At 47.9% G+C, this 17,688-nt stretch overlaps 1 protein-coding gene across 1 annotated transcript; it reads left to right on the forward strand.

Annotated features, from left to right (window-relative positions):
• Positions 1-456: 456 nt before the first annotated feature.
• Positions 457-17,554, forward strand: LOC136762758 (trichohyalin-like). The gene is made up of 25 exons (XM_066716317.1): positions 457-617; positions 1,285-1,391; positions 1,750-1,890; positions 2,210-2,290; positions 4,029-4,169; positions 4,489-4,569; positions 4,937-5,077; positions 5,397-5,477; positions 7,216-7,356; positions 7,676-7,756; positions 8,124-8,264; positions 8,584-8,664; positions 10,397-10,537; positions 10,857-10,937; positions 11,305-11,445; positions 11,765-11,845; positions 13,566-13,736; positions 14,056-14,136; positions 14,504-14,674; positions 14,990-15,070; positions 15,438-15,608; positions 15,924-16,004; positions 16,372-16,512; positions 16,832-16,912; positions 17,432-17,554. Exons 1-25 carry the CDS (start codon positions 485-487, stop codon positions 17,552-17,554), a joined length of 2,895 nt encoding a protein of 964 aa, XP_066572414.1. The 5' UTR covers positions 457-484.
• Positions 17,555-17,688: the final 134 nt, after the last annotated feature.

Genomic DNA, 17,688 nt, shown 5'->3' on the forward strand with positions numbered 1-17,688 from the left:
GAAAACAAATCGAAAACAAGAAGCATAATAAAGTAGTAGTAGACCTAGTAGTAGTAGTAGTAGTAGTATAAAAACGTTGTTAAAATGACCCATGTTCTAACTTTAACATTCAACTTTGACATTTAGTGCATTCACGCACAAGGCTATTCAGCATGTCTTATAGAAAGGCGTCCAATGACGCTGTACAGTATATAAACATAGAAGCAAACGGATATTTTTATTTTATGATGGCCGTGCTCTTTATGATTCGTAATAGATGTAAATTACGACCTTTGAGTGATACATAATTTCCGTGTGGGTTTAAATTGTAATTTATTCTATTATATGTTTAAAACGCTATTATCAGTGTGCTGTAAGGCATCGAGGTCTTTGTTACGTCATGTATTCGAAACAGGGCATTGCGTCTTTTCGCCATTATGACGTCATGGTGGTTCTCGAACACCTTAGACTATAAGTTTGTGAGCACAGCTAATACTCATACTAAATGTGCTACTGTCCAGTGAAGATGGATTTGAAGTCGATGTTGCCATACACTGTCCCTGGAGCTGTGCTGGCGGCTGTCGCGTGGCAGTGCTACAAGACACCCCAAAACAAAAACAAAGTGGACGATTCTGCAGGTGGGTCATAAACCTTAGAATTGTTTCATCATCTCTTTGTCTAATGCTATTGCTTGTGTTGTAAAGAAGACTCTGAACCTTCCTGTACCATTGCCAACAAGTCTAGCTAATTACACCTTGCAAAACAAAATTAAACATACAAAGGTCCATTACTTGTCCACCATCTTTAGTCTCCACCTTACAAGAGTTTCCTGTCAATTGCTCTTGCTCCTCCAAGTCTTAAAATTTGAAACATCCTTCTGCAGCACCTTGCACACAATCAGTGAACAGTCTTCATGTGTAACTGCAAATTAGTGCTGTCAAAAAGCTTTTGTTTTTAAGATGAAAACAGGGTTTTTACTTTTGTACAACCCAAATGTTAGCACAATGCATATCAAATGTTCAACAGTCTCATTATGGTGTCTTTGTGGTGTGTGTGTAGAATTTATTAATCTGAACTCTCCAGCACAGGTGGCAGAGGGGACCACGGAGGTCTGATGCCAGAGCTCAGCAGCTCAGTAAGGGCCAGGTCAGCTCAGGCTGCATGTGGTGAATGTAGCTGGGACAGTGCACACTCCCCTGCTTCACTAGCCTATGTGGAAATGTGCCCCCCCCACGCCTGTGTCATGCTTCAGGGCAGAGCGGGGCCCTGAAGCTTTGTGTTGACTGTACACTGTGTTGTTTGCAGGCTCCGATGTGCAGACCATGCCAGCAGAGGAGATCGCCGGCTGCGCCAGCCAAGCCACACGGGCGCAGACACCAGATCCCAACATCCAGGAGGCCATGGTTCCCAAGGTGAGAACGTCTGAAGGGAGGCCAGAGAATCTGAGGACGGCTAGAAGGGAAACTGACGCTTAGGAGATTGAGGAGGAATCAGGCTGCTTCACTGGGGAGCTCACTGCCTAACCTTCCCATGTTGAAACCCAGGCTATTGTCAGTACCCCAGGCTACTAGAGGCTGGTGAAGAGGTAGTGGTGCCACCTGATCCACAGGCTGGGGATGAGGTGTGTAGCCAAGATACACAATAATAGCTTGACTGGAGAGAGAAGCAGAAGACTCAGTGCATTCAGGACTGTGACACCCTTTTGTGTGCGTCTGTCTGGTGTATGTCAGCTGTAATTGTGTGTCTCCGTGTGTGTCTGTCCATCCACAGGAGGAGCTCTGCACACTGCAAAAGAGCCATGATGAAGCCCTGGAGACAGTGCGCGCCATGGAGGGCCAGCTGGAGACCCTCCAACGTGACATGAATGAATTGCGGCTCACCCTACAAAACGCAGAAGAGGACAGGAGCATGGTAAGGAGGGCAGGGCTGTATCCTTGCAATCATCATTTCACTGTATTTTAGGCCGTACAGAAGATGTTGGTATATGCCACAATGTGTTTGAAGACTAGTATAGTCCTATACTATAGTTTTATGGATATTGTCCAACCCTAATGGTGAGAGAATCTCTCCTCACAGGCCCTCACACTCTCTATCTAACTCTGATTAAGCTCTTCTCGGTTGGAGCAAAAATCAAGTTGAGAGTTTTATCCCTGATATGTAATATAAAGGTCAAATCAGCTGTTTTGGAATCCAGCAGTGTGTGGAACGGGCCTGTTCTCTTGTGTTGCAGGAGCTGCAGAGACACAGGCAGGAGAAGATGGAGCTGGAGGCTCAAGTCTGTGCTCATCAGGACAAAGAGACGCTCAGGAGGGTGAGTACTGAAGGTTTCTGGTGATTTTGGTGTGTCCAGCGCAGCCCCGGATTCCCACAGTTAAAGTTATCGTGTAAGAAAACAAACCAGGAAAAACATCACAAATGTTACAAGTTACCTCAAGGGCCTGGATGATTCTCAGTATAAATATAATAGTGTGACGGGGTGGGGTTGGGCAGAGGTCCCCGGCAGACAAGCGGGACCCCCCGTTTCATCCCACACAAAGCAACCTTCCATATAACTCCTGGGACTACGCCACCTTTAGGTTTATTATGGTGAGGGGAAACCCCTTACTATCCCAAGTAACATGCAGTCGCCCACAGAGCCACCATGGACAGAATCAAATACACAATGTTTATTCATGATACACATTGAGACCAGATCCACATTTGCCTCATTCAAAAGGGAAAACAAATACTTGATACTCAACGAAAACACACAAACAATACAATCATACATCCATCTTCATAACCACTTATCCATGTGGGTCGAGGGGGACGCCAGAGCTGAACCCAGCAAACAGAGTTCGCAAGGTGGGAATACACCCAGGATGGGACACCAGTCCATTGCTGGGCACACACACACACACAGGACAAATTAGTGTGGCCAATCAACCTAACCAGCACAACTTTGGATGGGGGGAGAACATACAAACTCCACACAGACAGACACCCTGAGCCGATACTCGAACCCAGGAACCTTGGAGCTATGAGGCAGGAGCACTAACCACCGCACCACCATGCCACCCTACAACCATACATAGAAAACGAAATCCTTAGATTATTAAAAACACTCCTTCCCTTTCTTACGATAATGAGACTCAAGACAGACATACAAACTAAAGAGATCCCGTTTCCCTTCAGCTCCCTCCCTTTTCTCTTCATTCAGAGTCCTTTAAGCTGTCCTTCCTTCGCCCCCTCCATGGCTTCCTTTAGAATCCAGTGTCCACATAATAAGCAGTCCGTCTCATTCCGCCAGTGCAGCAAAGTCCAGGCACGGCACCCACAGAGCCACCAGTAAATACAGCGCTTATTTCCCACCCGCATCTTCTAACAGCCCGATAACTACGACATGCTCCAATACAACTCTCCACATTGCCAAGGCCGCGCCATTTGACTACAGCACGCAGGGGAGGCCCGAGCTGTACCATGGCACTGTACTCTGCTTCCAGTCGCTCTCCTCGGAGCCCCCCGCCGACTGTCCTGAATACATATAGCAATGTCCACTCAACTCTGGACAGTGCATCAAACTCCGTCTCGGGTCTCGGGTCTCGGGTCCCCATGATACACGGAAGGGGGGCGGCAACCACCGATTTCAACCTTTCCATACGGCAGGCTGCCGCACACACCTGTCACTTCCACATCTCCCGATCTCTGAACTCTCTCTCAGCCCCTGCTTTTGAATCCGGGTCTCTCACGCAGAGGGGACGCCTCCCAATTCAAAATCCAGTGTGTGTGCAGTTAGATGATTTCTTTAAATCAATAATTAGTTAAATACACACGTGTTAACGCAATCATGGAGGAAAACAATAAAATAACTAAGGCACTTTTGCGCAATCAAAATAATCAACACAACAACCAAAAAAAACAAAGCCCTGTTACCTCCTGTGACACTAGCTTGGCTGGAGAGGAAAGCAGAAGACTCAGTGCGTTCAGGACTGTGACACCCTTTTGTGTGCGTCTGTCTGGTGTATGTCAGCTGTAATTGTGTGTCTCTGTGTGTGTCTGTCCATCCACAGGAGGAGCTCTGCACACTGCATGAGAGACTTAGTGAAGCCCTGGCGAAAGCGTATGTCATGGAGAGTCGGTGGGAAACCCTTCAATTTGACATGACTGAATTGCGGCTCACCCTGGAGAACGCAGAAGAGGACAGGAGCATAGTAAGGAGGGCAGGGCTGTATCCTTGCCATCATCATTTCACTGTATTTTAGGCCGTACAGAAGATGTTGGTATATGCCACAATGTGTTTGAAGACTAGTATAGTCCTATACTACAGTTTTATGGACATTGTCCAACCCTAATGGCGAGAGAATCTCTCCTCACAGGCCTTCACACTCTCTATCTAACTCTGATTAAGCTCTTCTCGGTTGGAGCAAAAATCAAGTTGAGAGTTTTAACCCTGATATGTAATATAAAGGTCAAATCAGCTGTTTTGGAATCCAGCAGTGTGTGGAACGGGCCTGTTCCCTTGTGTTGCAGGAGCAGCAGAGACACAGGCAGGAGAAGATGGAGCTGGAGACTCGAGTCTGCGCTCTTCAGGACAAAGAGACGCTCAGGAAGGTGAGTATCGAAGGTGTCTGATGATTTTGGTGACACTGGACGGCCTGCCCGTCACTGACATCCCTTCTGTGTTCATAGCTGGAGGGAGGTCTGTGTGTAATCCACACAGCCACCCATGTGTCCAGCGCAGCCCCGGGTTCCCACAGTTAAAGTTATTGTGTAAGAAAATAATAAACCAGGAAAAACATCACAAATGTTACAAGTTACCCCAAGGGCCTGGATCATTCTCAGTATAAATATAATAGCTTGGCTGGAGAGGAAAGCAGAAGACTCAGTGCATTCAGGACTGTGACACCCTTTTGTGTGCGTCTGTCTGGTGTATGTCAGCTGTAATTGTGTGTCTCTGTGTGTGTCTGTCCATCCACAGGAGGAGCTCTGCACACTGCAAAAGAGCCATGATGAAGCCCTGGAGACAGTGCGCGCCATGGAGGGCCAGCTGGAGACCCTCCAACGTGACATGAATGAATTGCGGCTCACCCTACAAAACGCAGAAGAGGACAGGAGCATGGTAAGGAGGGCAGGGCTGTATCCTTGCAATCATCATTTCACTGTATTTTAGGCCGTACAGAAGATGTTGGTATATGCCACAATGTGTTTGAAGACTAGTATAGTCCTATACTATAGTTTTATGGATATTGTCCAACCCTAATGGTGAGAGAATCTCTCCTCACAGGCCCTCACACTCTCTATCTAACTCTGATTAAGCTCTTCTCGGTTGGAGCAAAAATCAAGTTGAGAGTTTTATCCCTGATATGTAATATAAAGGTCAAATCAGCTGTTTTGGAATCCAGCAGTGTGTGGAACGGGTCTGTTCCCTTGTGTTGCAGGAGCTGCAGAGACACAGGCAGGAGAAGATGGAGCTGGAGGCTCAAGTCTGCGCTCATCAGGACAAAGAGACGCTCAGGAGGGTGAGTACCGAAGGTTTCTGGTGATTTTGGTGTGTCCAGCGCAGCCCCGGATTCCCACAGTTAAAGTTATCGTGTAAGAAAACAAACCAGGAAAAACATCACAAATGTTACAAGTTACCTCAAGGGCCTGGATGATTCTCAGTATAAATATAATAGTGTGACGGGGTGGGGTTGGGCAGAGGTCCCCGGCAGACAAGCGGGACCCCCCGTTTCATCCCACACAAAGCAACCTTCCATATAACTCCTGGGACTACGCCACCTTTAGGTTTATTATGGTGAGGGGAAACCCCTTACTATCCCAAGTAACATGCAGTCGCCCACAGAGCCACCATGGACAGAATCAAATACACAATGTTTATTCATGATACACATTGAGACCAGATCCACATTTGCCTCATTCAAAAGGGAAAACAAATACTTGATACTCAACGAAAACACACAAGCAATACAATCATACATCCATCTTCATAACCACTTATCCATGTGGGTCGAGGGGGACGCCAGAGCTGAACCCAGCAAACAGAGTTCGCAAGGTGGGAATACACCCAGGATGGGACACCAGTCCATTGCTGGGCACACACACACACACAGGACAAATTAGTGTGGCCAATCAACCTAACCAGCACAACTTTGGATGGGGGGAGAACATACAAACTCCACACAGACAGACACCCTGAGCCGATACTCGAACCCAGGAACCTTGGAGCTATGAGGCAGGAGCACTAACCACCGCACCACCATGCCACCCTACAACCATACATAGAAAACGAAATCCTTAGATTATTAAAAACACTCCTTCCCTTTCTTACGATAATGAGACTCAAGACAGACATACAAACTAAAGAGATCCCGTTTCCCTTCAGCTCCCTCCCTTTTCTCTTCATTCAGAGTCCTTTAAGCTGTCCTTCCTTCGCCCCCTCCATGGCTTCCTTTAGAATCCAGTGTCCACATAATAAGCAGTCCGTCTCATTCCGCCAGTGCAGCAAAGTCCAGGCACGGCACCCACAGAGCCACCAGTAAATACAGCGCTTATTTCCCACCCGCATCTTCTAACAGCCCGATAACTACGACATGCTCCAATACAACTCTCCACATTGCCAAGGCCGCGCCATTCGACTACAGCACGAAGCGGAGGCCCGAGCTGTACCATGGCACTGTACTCTGCTTCCAGTCGCTCTCCTCGGAGCCCCCCGCCGACTGTCCTGAATACATATAGCAATGTCCACTCAACTCTGGACAGTGCATCAAACTCCGTCTCGGGTCTCGGGTCTCGGGTCACCATGATACACGGAAGGGGGGCGGCAACCACCGATTTCAACCTTTCCATACGGCAGGCTGCCGCACACACCTGTCACTTCCACATCTCCCGATCTCTGAACTCTCTCTCAGCCCCTCCTTTTGAATCCGGGGCTCTCACGCAGAGGGGACGCCTCCCAATTCAAAAACCAGTGTGCGTGCAGTTAGATGATTTCTTTAAATCAATAATTAGTTAAATACACACGTGTTAACGCAATCATGGAGGAAAACAACAAAATAACTAAGGCACTTTTGCGCAATCAAAATAATCAACACAACAACCAAAAAAAACAAAGCCCTGTTACCTCCTGTGACACTAGCTTGGCTGGAGAGGAAAGCAGAAGACTCAGTGCGTTCAGGACTGTGACACCCTTTTGTGTGCGTCTGTCTGGTGTATGTCAGCTATAATTGTGTGTCTCTGTGTGTGTCTGTCCATCCACAGGAGGAGCTCTGCACACTGCATGAGAGCCTTAGTGAAGCCCAGGCGAAAGCGTATGTCATGGAGAGTCGGTGGGAAACCCTGCAATTTGACATGACTGAATTGCGGCTCACCCTGGAAAACTCAGAAGAGGACAGGAGCATAGTAAGGAGGGCAGGGCTGTATCCTTGCCATCATCATTTCACTGTATTTTAGGCCGTACAGAAGATGTTGGTATATGCCACAATGTGTTTGAAGACTAGTATAGTCCTATACTACAGTTTTATGGACATTGTCCAACCCTAATGGTGAGAGAATCTCTCCTCACAGGCCCTCACACTCTCTATCTAACTCTGATTAAGCTCTTCTCGGTTGGAGCAAAAATCAAGTTGAGAGTTTTAACCCTGATATGTAATATAAAGGTCAAATCAGCTGTTTTGGAATCCAGCAGTGTGTGGAACGGGCCTGTTCCCTTGTGTTGCAGGAGCAGCAGAGACACAGGCAGGAGAAGATGGAGCTGGAGGCTCGAGTCTGCGCTCTTCAGGACAAAGAGACGCTCAGGAAGGTGAGTATCGAAGGTGTCTGATGATTTTGGTGACACTGGACGGCCTGCCCGTCACTGACATCCCTTCTGTGTTCATAACTGGAGGGAGGTCTGTGTGTAATCCACACAGCCACCCATGTGTCCAGCGCAGCCCCGGATTCCCACAGTTTAAGTTATTGTGTAAGAAAATACTAAACCAGGAAAAACATCACAAATGTTACATGTTACCCCAAGGGCCTGGATGATTCTCCGTATAAATATAATAGCTTGGCTGGAGAGGAAAGCAGAAGACTCAGTGCATTCAGGACTGTGACACCCTTTTGTGTGCGTCTGTCTGGTGTATGTCAGCTGTAATTGTGTGTCTCCGTGTGTGTCTGTCCATCCACAGGAGGAGCTCTGCACACTGCAAAAGAGCTGTGATGAAGCCCTGGAGACAGTGCGCGCCATGGAGGGTCAGCGGGAGACCCTGCTACGTGAAATGGACGAATTGCGGCTCACCCTGCAAAACGCAGAAGAGGACAGGAGCATAGTAAGGAGGGCAGGGCTGTATCCTTGCCATCATCATTTCACTGTATTTTAGGCCGTACAGAAGATGTTGGTATATGCCACAATGTGTTTGAAGACTAGTATAGTCCTATACTATAGTTTTATGGACATTGTCCAACCCTAATGGTGAGAGAATCTCTCCTCACAGGCCCTCACACTCTCTATCTAACTCTGATTAAGCTCTTCTCGGTTGTAGCAAAAATCAAATTGATAGTTTTAACCCTGATATGTAATATAAAGGTCAAATCAGCCGTTTTGGAATCCAGCAGTGTGTGGAACGGGCCTGTTCTCTTGTGTTGCAGGATCTGCAGAGACACAGGCAGGAGAAGATGGAGCTGGAGGCTCAAGTCTGCGCTCATCAGGACAAAGAGACGCTCAGGAGGGTGAGTACCGAAGGTTTCTGGTGATTTTGGTGTGTCCAGCGCAGCCCCGGATTCCCACAGTTAAAGTTATCGTGTAAGAAAACAAACCAGGAAAAACATCACAAATGTTACAAGTTACCTCAAGGGCCTGGATGATTCTCAGTATAAATATAATAGTGTGACGGGGTGGGGTTGGGCAGAGGTCCCTGGCAGACAAGCGGGACCCCCCGTTTAATCCCACACGAAGCAACCTTCCATATAACTCCTGGGACTACGCCACCTTTAGGTATATTATGTTGAGGGGAAACCCCTTACTATCCCAAGTAACATGCAGTTGCCCACAGAGCCACCATGGACAGAATCACATACACAATGTTTATTCATGATACACATTGAGACCAGATCCACATTTGCCTCATTCAAAAGGGAAAACAAATACTTGATACTCAACGAAAACACACAAACAATACAACCACTTATCCATGTGGGTCGAGGGGGACGCCAGAGCTGATCCCAGCAAACATAGTGCACAAGGTGGGAATACACCCAGGATGGGACACCAGTCCATCACTGGGCACACACACTCACAGGACAAATTAGTGTGGCCAATCAACCTAACCAGCACATCTTTGGATGGGGGGAGGAAACCCACACTGGTACGGGGAGAACATACAAACTCCACACAGACAGACACCCTGAGCCGATACTTGAACCCAGGAACCTTGGAGCTATGAGGCAGGAGAACTAACCACCGCACCACCATGCCACCCTACAACCATACATAGAAAACGAAATCCTTAGATTATTAAAAACACTCCTTCCCTTTCTTACGATAATGAGACTCAAGACAGACATACAAACTAAAGAGATCCCATTTCCCTTCAGCTCCCTCCCTTTTCTCTTCATTCAGAGTCCTTTAAGCCGTCCTTCCTTCGCCCCCTCCATGGCTTCCTTTAGAATCCAGTGTCCACATAATAAGCAGTCCGTCTCATTCCGCCAGTGCAGCAAAGTCCAGGCACGGCACCCACAGAGCCACCAGTAAATACAGCGCTTATTTCCCACCCGCATCTTCTAACAGCCCGATAACTACGACATGCTCCAATACAACTCTCCACATTGCCAAGGCCGCGCCATTCGACTACAGCACGAAGGGGAGGCCCGAGCTGTACCATGGCACTGTACTCTGCTTCCAGTCGCTCTCCTCGGAGCCCCCCGCCGACTGTCCTGAATACATATAGCAATGTCCACTCAACTCTGGACAGTGCATCAAACTCCGTCTCGGGTCTCGGGTCCCCATGATACACGGAAGGGGGGCGGCAACCACCGATTTCAACCTTTCCATACGGCAGGCTGCCGCACACACCTGTCACTTCCACATCTCCCGATCTCTGAACTCTCTCTCAGCCCCTCCTTTTGAATCCGGGGCTCTCACGCAGAGGGGACGCCTCCCAATTCAAAAACCAGTGTGTGTGCAGTTAGATGATTTCTTTAAATCAATAATTAGTTAAATACACACGTGTTAACGCAATCATGGAGGAAAACAACAAAATAACTAAGGCACTTTTGCGCAATCAAAATAATCAACACAACAACCAAAAAAAACAAAACCCTGTTACCTCCTGTGACACTAGCTTGGCTGGAGAGGAATGCAGAAGACTCAGTGCGTTCAGGACTGTGACACCCTTTTGTGTGCGTCTGTCTGGTGTATGTCAGCTATAATTGTGTGTCTCTGTGTGTGTCTGTCCATCCACAGGAGGAGCTCTGCACACTGCATGAGAGCCTTAGTGAAGCCCAGGCGAAAGCGTATGTCATGGAGAGTCGGTGGGAAACCCTGCAATTTGACATGACTGAATTGCGGCTCACCCTGGAAAACTCAGAAGAGGACAGGAGCATAGTAAGGAGGGCAGGGCTGTATCCTTGCCATCATCATTTCACTGTATTTTAGGCCGTACAGAAGATGTTGGTATATGCCACAATGTGTTTGAAGACTAGTATAGTCCTATACTACAGTTTTATGGACATTGTCCAACCCTAATGGTGAGAGAATCTCTCCTCACAGGCCCTCACACTCTCTATCTAACTCTGATTAAGCTCTTCTCGGTTGGAGCAAAAATCAAGTTGAGAGTTTTAACCCTGATATGTAATATAAAGGTCAAATCAGCTGTTTTGGAATCCAGCAGTGTGTGGAACGGGCCTGTTCCCTTGTGTTGCAGGAGCAGCAGAGACACAGGCAGGAGAAGATGGAGCTGGAGGCTCGAGTCTGCGCTCTTCAGGACAAAGAGACGCTCAGGAAGGTGAGTATCGAAGGTGTCTGATGATTTTGGTGACACTGGACGGCCTGCCCGTCACTGACATCCCTTCTGTGTTCATAACTGGAGGGAGGTCTGTGTGTAATCCACACAGCCACCCATGTGTCCAGCGCAGCCCCGGATTCCCACAGTTTAAGTTATTGTGTAAGAAAATACTAAACCAGGAAAAACATCACAAATGTTACAAGTTACCCCAAGGGCCTGGATGATTCTCCGTATAAATATAATAGCTTGGCTGGAGAGGAAAGCAGAAGACTCAGTGCATTCAGGACTGTGACACCCTTTTGTGTGCGTCTGTCTGGTGTATGTCAGCTGTAATTGTGTGTCTCCGTGTGTGTCTGTCCATCCACAGGAGGAGCTCTGCACACTGCAAAAGAGCTGTGATGAAGCCCTGGAGACAGTGCGCGCCATGGAGGGTCAGCGGGAGACCCTGCTACGTGAAATGGACGAATTGCGGCTCACCCTACAAAACGCAGAAGAGGACAGGAGCATAGTAAGGAGGGCAGGGCTGTATCCTTGCCATCATCATTTCACTGTATTTTAGGCCGTACAGAAGATGTTGGTATATGCCACAATGTGTTTGAAGACTAGTATAGTCCTATACTATAGTTTTATGGACATTGTCCAACCCTAATGGTGAGAGAATCTCTCCTCACAGGCCCTCACACTCTCTATCTAACTCTGATTAAGCTCTTCTCGGTTGTAGCAAAAATCAAATTGATAGTTTTAACCCTGATATGTAATATAAAGGTCAAATCAGCCGTTTTGGAATCCAGCAGTGTGTGGAACGGGCCTGTTCTCTTGTGTTGCAGGATCTGCAGAGACACAGGCAGGAGAAGATGGAGCTGGAGGCTCAAGTCTGCGCTCATCAGGACAAAGAGACGCTCAGGAGGGTGAGTACCGAAGGTTTCTGATGATTTTGGTGTGTCCAGCGCAGCCCCGGATTCCCACAGTTAAAGTTATCGTGTAAGAAAACAAACCAGGAAAAACATCACAAATGTTACAAGTTACCTCAAGGGCCTGGATGATTCTCAGTATAAATATAATAGTGTGACGGGGTGGGGTTGGGCAGAGGTCCCCGGCAGACAAGCGGGACCCCCCGTTTAATCCCACACGAAGCAACCTTCCATATAACTCCTGGGACTACGCCACCTTTAGGTATATTATGTTGAGGGGAAACCCCTTACTATCCCAAGTAACATGCAGTTGCCCACAGAGCCACCATGGACAGAATCACATACACAATGTTTATTCATGATACACATTGAGACCAGATCCACATTTGCCTCATTCAAAAGGGAAAACAAATACTTGATACTCAACGAAAACACACAAACAATACAACCACTTATCCATGTGGGTCGAGGGGGACGCCAGAGCTGATCCCAGCAAACATAGTGCACAAGGTGGGAATACACCCAGGATGGGACACCAGTCCATCACTGGGCACACACACTCACAGGACAAATTAGTGTGGCCAATCAACCTAACCAGCACATCTTTGGATGGGGGGAGGAAACCCACACGGGTACGGGGAGAACATACAAACTCCACACAGACAGACACCCTGAGCCGATACTTGAACCCAGGAACCTTGGAGCTATGAGGCAGGAGAACTAACCACCGCACCACCATGCCACCCTACAACCATACATAGAAAACGAAATCCTTAGATTATTAAAAACACTCCTTCCCTTTCTTACGATAATGAGACTCAAGACAGACATACAAACTAAAGAGATCCCGTTTCCCTTCAGCTCCCTCCCTTTTCTCTTCATTCAGAGTCCTTTAAGCCGTCCTTCCTTCGCCCCCTCCATGGCTTCCTTTAGAATCCAGTGTCCACATAATAAGCAGTCCGTCTCATTCCGCCAGTGCAGCAAAGTCCAGGCACGGCACCCACAGAGCCACCAGTAAATACAGCGCTTATTTCCCACCCGCATCTTCTAACAGCCCGATAACTACGACATGCTCCAATACAACTCTCCACATTGCCAAGGCCGCGCCATTCGACTACAGCACGAAGGGGAGGCCCGAGCTGTACCATGGCACTGTACTCTGCTTCCAGTCGCTCTCCTCGGAGCCCCCCGCCGACTGTCCTGAATACATATAGCAATGTCCACTCAACTCTGGACAGTGCATCAAACTCCGTCTCGGGTCTCGGGTCCCCATGATACACGGAAGGGGGGCGGCAACCACCGATTTCAACCTTTCCATACGGCAGGCTGCCGCACACACCTGTCACTTCCACATCTCCCGATCTCTGAACTCTCTCTCAGCCCCTCCTTTTGAATCCGGGGCTCTCACGCAGAGGGGACGCCTCCCAATTCAAAAACCAGTGTGTGTGCAGTTAGATGATTTCTTTAAATCAATAATTAGTTAAATACACACGTGTTAACGCAATCATGGAGGAAAACAATAAAATAACTAAGGCACTTTTGCGCAATCAAAATAATCAACACAACAACCAAAAAAAACAAAGCCCTGTTACCTCCTGTGACACTAGCTTGGCTGGAGAGGAAAGCAGAAGACTCAGTGCATTCAGGACTGTGACACCCTTTTGTGTGCGTCTGTCTGGTGTATGTCAGCTGTATGTGTGTGTCTGTCCATCCACAGGAGGAGCTCTGCACACTGCATGAGAGCCTTAGTGAAGCCCTGGCGAAAGAGTATGTCATGGAGGGTCGGTGGGAAACCCTGCAATTTGACATGGACGAATTGCGGCTCACCCTGAAAGAAGAGGAAGAGGAGAAGTGTCAGGCCCTCAGGGATACTGCTTTGATGAGCATGGTAAGGAGGGCAGGGCTGTATCCTTGCCATCATCATTTCACTGTATTTTAGGCCGTACAGAAGATGTTGGTATATGCCACAATGTGTTTGAAGACTAGTATAGTCCTATACTATAGTTTTATGGACATTGTCCAACCCTAATGGCGAGAGAATCTCTCCTCACAGGCCCTCACACTCTCTATCTAACTCTGATTAAGCTCTTCTCGGTTGGAGCAAAAATCAAGTTGAGAGCTTTAACCCTGATATGTAATATAAAGGTCAAATCAGCTGTTTTGGAATCCAGCAGTGTGTGGAACGGGCCTGTTCTCTTGTGTTGCAGGAGCTGAACAGACACAGGCAGGGGAAGATGGAGCTGGAGGCTCAAGTCTGCGCTCTTCAGGACAAAGAGACGCTCAGGAAGGTCAGTACCGAAGGTGTCTGGTGATTTTGGTGACACTGGACGGCCTGCCCGTCACTGACATCCCTTCTGTGTTTATAACTGGAGGGAGGTCTGTGTGTAATCCACACAGCCACCCATGTGTCCAGCGCAGCCCCGGATTCCCACAGTTAAAGTTATTGTGTAAGAGAATAATAAACCAGGAATAACATCACAAATATTACAAGTTACCCCAAGGGCCTGGATGATTCTCCGTATAAATATAATAGCTTGGCTGGAGAGGAAAGCAGAAGACTCAGTGCATTCAGGACTGTGACACCCTTTTGTGTGCGTCTGTCTGGTGTATATCAGCTTTAATTGTGTGTCTCCGTGTGTGTCTGTCCATCCACAGGAGGAGCTCTGCACACTGCAAAAGAGCTGTGATGAAGCCCTGGAGACAGTGCGCGCCATGGAGATTCAGCGGGAGACCCTGCTACGTGACATGGACGAATTGCGGCTCACCCTGAAAGAAGAGGAAGAGGAGAAGTGTCAGGCTCTCAGGGATACTGCTTTGATGAGCATGGTAAGGAGGGCAGGGCTGTATCCTTGCCATCATCATTTCACTGTATTTTAGGCCGTACAGAAGATGTTGGTATATGCCACAATGTGTTTGAAGACTAGTATAGTCCTATACTATAGTTTTATGGACATTGTCCAACCCTAATGGCGAGAGAATCTCTCCTCACAGGCCCTCACACTCTCTAACTCTGATTAAGCTCTTCTCGGTTGGAGCAAAAATCAAGTTGAGAGCTTTAACCCTGATATGTAATATAAAGGTCAAATCAGCTGTTTTGGAATCCAGCAGTGTGTGGAACGGGCCTGTTCTCTTGTGTTGCAGGAGCTGAACAGACACAGGCAGGGGAAGATGGAGCTGGAGGCTCAAGTCTGCGCTCTTCAGGACAAAGAGACGCTCAGGAAGGTGAGTACCGAAGGTGTCTGGTGATTTTGGTGACACTGGACGGCCTGCCCGTCACTGACATCCCTTCTGTGTTTATAACTGGAGGGAGGTCTGTGTGTAATCCACACAGCCACCCATGTGTCCAGCACAGCCCCGGATTCCCACAGTTAAAGTTATTGTGTAAGAGAATAATAAACCAGGAAAAACATCACAAATGTTACAAGTTCCCCCAAGGGCCTGGATGATTCTCCGTATAAATATAATAGCTTGGCTGGAGAGGAAAGCAGAAGACTCAGTGCATTCAGGACTGTGACACCCTTTTGTGTGCGTCTGTCTGGTGTATGTCAGCTTTAATTGTGTGTCTCCGTGTGTGTCTGTCCATCCACAGGAGGAGCTCTGCACACTGCAAAAGAGCTGTGATGAAGCCCTGGAGACAGTGCGCGCCATGGAGGGTCAGCGGGAGACCCTGCTACGTGACATGGACGAATTGCGGCTCACCCTGGAAGAAGAGGAAGAGGAGAAGTGTCAGGCTCTCAGGGATACTGCTTTGATGAGCATGGTAAGGAGGGCAGGGCTGTATCCTTGCCATCATCATTTCACTGTATTTTAGGCCGTACAGAAGATGTTGGTATATGCCACAATGTGTTTGAAGACTAGTATAGTCCTATACTATAGTTTTATGGACATTGTCCAACCCTAATGGCGAGAGAATCTCTCCTCACAGGCCCTCACACTCTCTAACTCTGATTAAGCTCTTCTCGGTTGGAGCAAAAATCAAGTTGAGAGCTTTAACCCTGATATGTAATATAAAGGTCAAATCAGCTGTTTTGGAATCCAGCAGTGTGTGGAACGGGCCTGTTCTCTTGTGTTGCAGGAGCTGAACAGACACAGGCAGGGGAAGATGGAGCTGGAGGCTCAAGTCTGCGCTCTTCAGGACAAAGAGACGCTCAGGAAGGTGAGTACCGAAGGTGTCTGGTGATTTTGGTGACACTGGACGGCCTGCCCGTCACTGACATCCCTTCTGTGTTTATAACTGGAGGGAGGTCTGTGTGTAATCCACACAGCCACCCATGTGTCCAGCACAGCCCCGGATTCCCACAGTTAAAGTTATTGTGTAAGAGAATAATAAACCAGGAAAAACATCACAAATGTTACAAGTTCCCCCAAGGGCCTGGATGATTCTCCGTATAAATATAATAGCTTGGCTGGAGAGGAAAGCAGAAGACTCAGTGCATTCAGGACTGTGACACCCTTTTGTGTGCGTCTGTCTGGTGTATGTCAGCTTTAATTGTGTGTCTCCGTGTGTGTCTGTCCATCCACAGGAGGAGCTCTGCACACTGCAAAAGAGCTGTGATGAAGCCCTGGAGACAGTGCGCGCCATGGAGGGTCAACGGGAGACCCTGCTACGTGACATGGACGAATTGCGGCTCACCCTGCAAAACGCAGAAGAGGACAGGAGCATAGTAAGGAGGGCAGGGCTGTGTCCTTGCCAACATCTTTTCACTGTATTTTAGGTCGTTCAGAAGATGTTGGTATATGCCACAATGTGTTTGATGACTAGTATAGTCCTATACTATAGTTTTATGGACATTGTCCAACCCTAATGGTGAGAGAATCTCTCCTCACAGGCCTTCACACTCTCTATCTAACTCTGATTAAGCTCTTCTCGGTTGGAGCAAAAATCAAGTTGAGAGTTTTAACCCTGATATGTAATATAAAGGTCAAATCAGCTGTTTTGGAATCCAGCAGTGTGTGGAACGGGTCTGTTCTCTTGTGTTGCAGGAGCTGCAGAGACACAGGCAGGAGAAGATGGAGCTGGAGGCTCAAGTCTGCGCTCTTCAGGACAAAGAGACGCTCAGGAAGGTGAGTATCGAAGGTGTCTGGTGATTTTGGTGACACTGGACAGCCTGCCCGTCACTGACATCCCTTTTGTGTTCATAACTGGAGGGAGGTCTGTGTGTAATCCACACAGCCACCCATGTGTCCAGCGCAGCCCCGGATTCCCACAGTTAAAGTTATTGTGTAAGAAAATAATAAACCAGGAAATACATCACAAATGTTATAAGTTACCCCAAGGGCCTGGATGATTCTCAGTATAAATATAATAGCTTGGCTGGAGAGGAAAGCAGAAGACTCAGTGTGTTCATGGAGGGTCAGTTGGAGACCATGCAATATGAGATGGACGAATTGGGGGTCATGCTGGAGGAGCAGCAGGCTGATGCCTACTGGGAAGCTGCTGACATGAGCAGGGTTAGGAGAGAAACCCTGATTTTCCTGACAGTCCTACCCCACTGTAATGGACCAGCCCGTTTCTGAGCCTTTTTTACTCGAGTTGACTGAGCGTTCACACTTCAACAACTGTCCTATTTTTCTATTCTGTAGGAGCAGAGCAGCGATGAGGAGAGTGCGACGGGAGAGTGGTGGGAGAGAAGGAAGGCAAGCTTTTGCCAACAGAAACATGGCGAGGCCTTCCAAGTGCTCAATATGCAGGGGTCAAATGCCTGATCGCTTACATTAATTTTTTGGGGAGACATTAACACTTTACAATAGATCACCCAAATTAATTTTATAATGAGGGACATGATGATGCTCTATTGTTGTGGATGGCGCAGGACGTTCCTTTTGCTGTTTGCACCAGG

This window comes from Amia ocellicauda, chromosome 11, assembly GCF_036373705.1.
Source record: "Amia ocellicauda isolate fAmiCal2 chromosome 11, fAmiCal2.hap1, whole genome shotgun sequence".
Taxonomy (NCBI): Eukaryota; Metazoa; Chordata; class Actinopteri; order Amiiformes; family Amiidae; genus Amia; species Amia ocellicauda.

What these genes read in the sequence shown, in the direction of transcription:
- LOC136762758 (XM_066716317.1), top strand. Translation starts at nt 485, where the DNA reads ATGTGCTACTGTCCAGTGAAGATGGATTTGAAGTCGATGTTGCCATAC. An exon ending in CAGAAGAGGACAGGAGCATG is followed by an intron (nt 5,078 to 5,396) that starts GTAAGGAGGGCA and finishes CTTGTGTTGCAG; the next exon opens with GAGCTGCAGAGACACAGGCA. An exon ending in ACAAAGAGACGCTCAGGAGG is followed by an intron (nt 11,846 to 13,565) that starts GTGAGTACCGAA and finishes GTCCATCCACAG; the next exon opens with GAGGAGCTCTGCACACTGCA.